The 4,041-nt window shown below is 36.5% G+C and overlaps 1 protein-coding gene across 1 annotated transcript in view; it reads left to right on the top strand.

Moving 5' to 3' along the window:
* Window positions 1-3,681, top strand: part of GTF2E1 (general transcription factor IIE subunit 1) — a 30,011-nt gene extending 26,330 nt beyond the window's left edge. Inside the window, exon 5 of the mRNA XM_006146702.3 lies at window positions 1,931-3,681. Coding sequence (XP_006146764.1) covers window positions 1,931-2,355 — 425 coding nt within the window. The 3' untranslated portion in view covers window positions 2,356-3,681. The remainder of the gene's footprint in view (window positions 1-1,930) is intronic.
* The last annotated feature ends 360 nt before the right edge of the window (window positions 3,682-4,041 follow it).

Here is a 4,041-nt window from a genome sequence, read left to right as displayed (position 1 = left end):
AGCCCGTGTACCTCTGGTCAGATTTCATCAACTTAATCTATGTGCCCCTATTCCTAGGTTATGTATCATTACTAACATATCAACCAAGTATGCTTGTTTACTGCTAAAGAATCACAAGTACTTGAAAACCATTTGCTTCTTGGCTCTCCTCCTAACTTGTTTTTGTTTCATAATTAGCATTTAGCATTACGTGTATACTAGAATTGTGAAAGACGTGTGAAGTTTGGTATAATAAGTAGCACCTCTAGTGTGATTCTCTTTGATGCTTTAGTTCTAATCAGAAATAAAATTCCTTGACAACTGTAGTTTACTGTTCCTCCTCCTTACTGATTAGCCTGCTGTGTTTGTGTATTTTGATTAGAATTGTTTTAGCTTCTATACAGTTAGACTGTATAACTGATAGATGTGTTTTTCCAGCTTGACCTTCCTATCTGTTCTTGAAGCAACAAACCTCTTTTCCCTTAAACTTAGAAACAAAATTGAATAACTTAAAACTATTATTAACCAGTATTACATATGAAGAGTTTTTTAAAGTTCATTGAAAAATGGAATTAAAGTATGACATTTCTTTGGTACAAAACAGTTTTGAAATCCATGCATAGTTTTTATATACTATGTATTTTCCATGAACTTTTGGAAGACTATATAATTAAGCTCATTCTTTTAATATTCTCTGTTTTAAATTTCTAAAATGATAGACTATGAATCACATAGTCCTTAAATAAGTCATTTAGTCTACTGAATTAAATTTTGTGAATATTTCTTTCTCCATAAAATAGAGTAGAATACTGTTATATCTATTTAAATTTGTCTTTGTTATATTTCATGATTATAGAATAGGCTCTATCCAGTGAATGTATAAAGCAAGTCTTATTTTTCTTATACTTAATTTTCCTCAAACTTCAAGTCATGTTTGTATCTTTCAGAATTTTATAGACATTAATTATGTCCTTTCATACTGAAAGTTCTGATCTCTTTTGATTCCGCTTTTCTTTTCTTTCTTTCATTTTATTTTTAAATTTTGCCAAAGGGTGCATGTGCTCACCAGAGAGAGACAGAGCAAGAGAGAGAGAAATTGAGAAAGTACCCCCCGGGGGGTTGAGCAATCATGCTGCAGTCACTTCTCTTTTCCATCTCTGCCTCCTCTCAGGATTTTGGGCAGCACATACATGTGCCTGATGTGTTTTCAAACCTCTGGGTCTGGGACTCAAAGTGGTTGGCCACCTTAACCACTGCACCCCTGGTGTGGAAAGAGTTTGACAAAGACAGTAGACATAAATTATATTAGAAAATAAGTGCTATGGTGGAAAAAAAAATAGAGAGCATTGGGAATGTAAGGATGGCATAAATTAAAATAAGGTGGCATTGGAGTAAAGACATAGAAGACATAGATAAGAGGAAAGAGAATGATTAAGAGGTAGGTAGTCAGGAGGGAATCAAAGAGATCCAAGACTTTATTGTAAAGCCTTTGGCATTTACTCTGAATAAAGTCAGGGCCATGTTTTGATTGCCTGTTACACCAGTTAGTATATTGACTCTTCATAGGTAGCATTTCATATGTTTCTATCCCAGAGCCTTAGGAAGTAGATGCTTTCTCATCCCAATTTGCAAAATAATACTGAAATTTAAAAATTAAATAATTTGCCCAAGATAATATAGCTGACATGTGGAAGAACCTAGATTCAAATCCGTGCTGTGTTACTCTTAATACACGTGAATAGTGCTTAACCATTATGCTACTTACACTCCAGTTTGTGAGAAACATTCTGAGTATCCTATAGGCGCAAAATCCAACCAGTGAAGTCTGTGTTATTTTATTGTGTTATTGTATATTTAAATACAATATATTAAAATATGTCTTTAATTAATTATACAGAGCTGCTTTTTATATTTTAGGATATTGACTTTCTGACTTTTACCCCCCCACCAGGTGGCATAGATATGGACACATTTCAGGAGCGTGAGGAAGGCCGTTCAGGGCCTGACGATAATGAGGAGGTCATGCGAGCACTGCTCATTCATGAGAAGAAGACTTCTTCTGCCACGGCTGGCTCAGTGGGGGCGGCCGCTCCTGTGACTGCTGCCAATGGCAGCGACTCGGAGAGTGAGACCAGTGAGTCAGATGATGACTCTCCACCTCGCCCAGCAGCTGTGACTTCACATCATCGAGAAGAGGATGAGGAAGACGATGAGTTTGAGGAAGTAGCAGATGACCCCACTGTCATGGTAGCTGGTCGTCCATTCTCCTACAGTGAAGTGAGCCAGCGACCAGAGCTGGTGGCCCAGATGACACCAGAGGAGAAGGAAGCGTATATAGCAATGGGACAGCGCATGTTTGAGGACCTTTTTGAGTGAGCTTTCTCTGCCTTGTCCTCCTTTCTATAAAGCTTATTTCAAAAAGAAATACCTGACTTTGAAGAGAAATGTTTTAAGTGGCTCTCTGCCCTTCTTGATGTAAAGTAACTGTTAATCTTGTGTGTAAAGTTATGAGAGAAAAAGCTTAATTTTTATGCCAGAAGCTTCCCAGCAAGGCAGGTTAGCTAAAAGGATTCCCTTCCCTGCTATTATTACAGTATTAATACTTTTTTACTATATTTTCTTATCTATTTTTTCCCTTAAGGCACATTTTTCTCCTTTCTGAAATGAGTGAGGGAAATCCATAATGTATATTCATTCTTCCTGTCTGCCTGCAGAAGCCTTCTATGATAGCTTACAATAATTCACTGATTACATCCTTTTGATGTCTTCTGATTCCGCAGTCCAAACAATTTCTGATATTCCTACCAATGGAAGCAACTTGCTGAAAAACGAATCATTGATTAAGGAAAAAGAAATTCTAAGGCTTTGTATTTCCTCAAAATTGAGGTGGGGTTTATATTTAAGGGAAGGTGGGAGTATATGTAGAAGAGGGGGTGAATATGCCTGAATCTCATCAATTAATGTCCAAACCAGAATGTGTCTTTAGAACTGGCCATACCAGTAACTTCTGTTGTTTGCCTTAACAATGTTCAGTTTGAATTTTGGGTGATAGAAAATAGAAAGAAGTATACTTGTACACTCTTACAAAGAAATTAGAAAGCCCATGGACAGAGGACAAGGAGTCCATGTAAGGGATTGAGGCATTGGCAACAAGGCCTACGTATGTTCTGATTTGGAAATCCTGTATGTATTCAGCTGAGTCTGGTCCTGTTTGTTTTCTTTTCTGTAGCACTCTTGTCAGTGCTATAAATTGTTTAATGAAGCTATTAAACATTCTAGTAGCAGTCAGCATAGAATACTTGGTTATCCACTCACCACCCAATTCTCTTACTCTTCCTAAACATCATTGAAGGCTTTGTCACTTTTGATTCTTGTCAGACACGGTATTTTGGAGAGCATGTAGTAAATCGAGTAGTGTAACCTCAAGGAACACCATTTTCTTTGGAATCTGATAAGTAGCATGGAGTTATTTTCCAAGTCAGAACTTGGAAAATAAAGAACTTTCATACAAAGGTGTACAGCAATTGTATTTTTTTGTAATATTTTTTCTTGCATTGTAATTTTTAAGTATTTATCATTTTATAGTATGTGTGTGAAGCAAGATAGCATTTTAGAGTATCTGAGCCTTGTATGAAGTGATATTTCATTTACCTGGGTTGTATTGATAACTGATTATTGACAATAAAACTATTTTATACTGACTGAAATTCATTACTTTTAATTCTGTAACATCTTAGAGCATAATTACAAATAATATTCTTTCCATTAAAAATATTAGAGACTTTTCTCTTACTAGTCATCTTGTTTCAAATGATAGGTATGTGATCTAAACTTTCTGGCAATAAGTTGCCTGAAGAATGACATTTTTGTATATATCCTTGTGTACAAGGAACTATTCAGCTTTTGTTTTAAGTTTGCCAGAGAGCGCGCATGGACTCACCAGAGAGAGAGAGAGAGAGAATGAGAATGCGCGTCCCATGGAAGCATGGTCTCATTGCAGTCCCTTCTCCTTCATTTCCCCCTTCTTTTGGAATTTTGCATGTGCGTGCACACGCGCACACT

Source organism: Tupaia chinensis, unplaced genomic scaffold (genome assembly GCF_000334495.1).
Source record: "Tupaia chinensis unplaced genomic scaffold, TupChi_1.0 Scaffold000185_1, whole genome shotgun sequence".
Taxonomy (NCBI): Eukaryota; Metazoa; Chordata; class Mammalia; order Scandentia; family Tupaiidae; genus Tupaia; species Tupaia belangeri.
The sequence above is the reverse complement of the archived record's forward strand: the minus strand, read 5'-3'. Positions and strand labels throughout refer to the sequence as shown.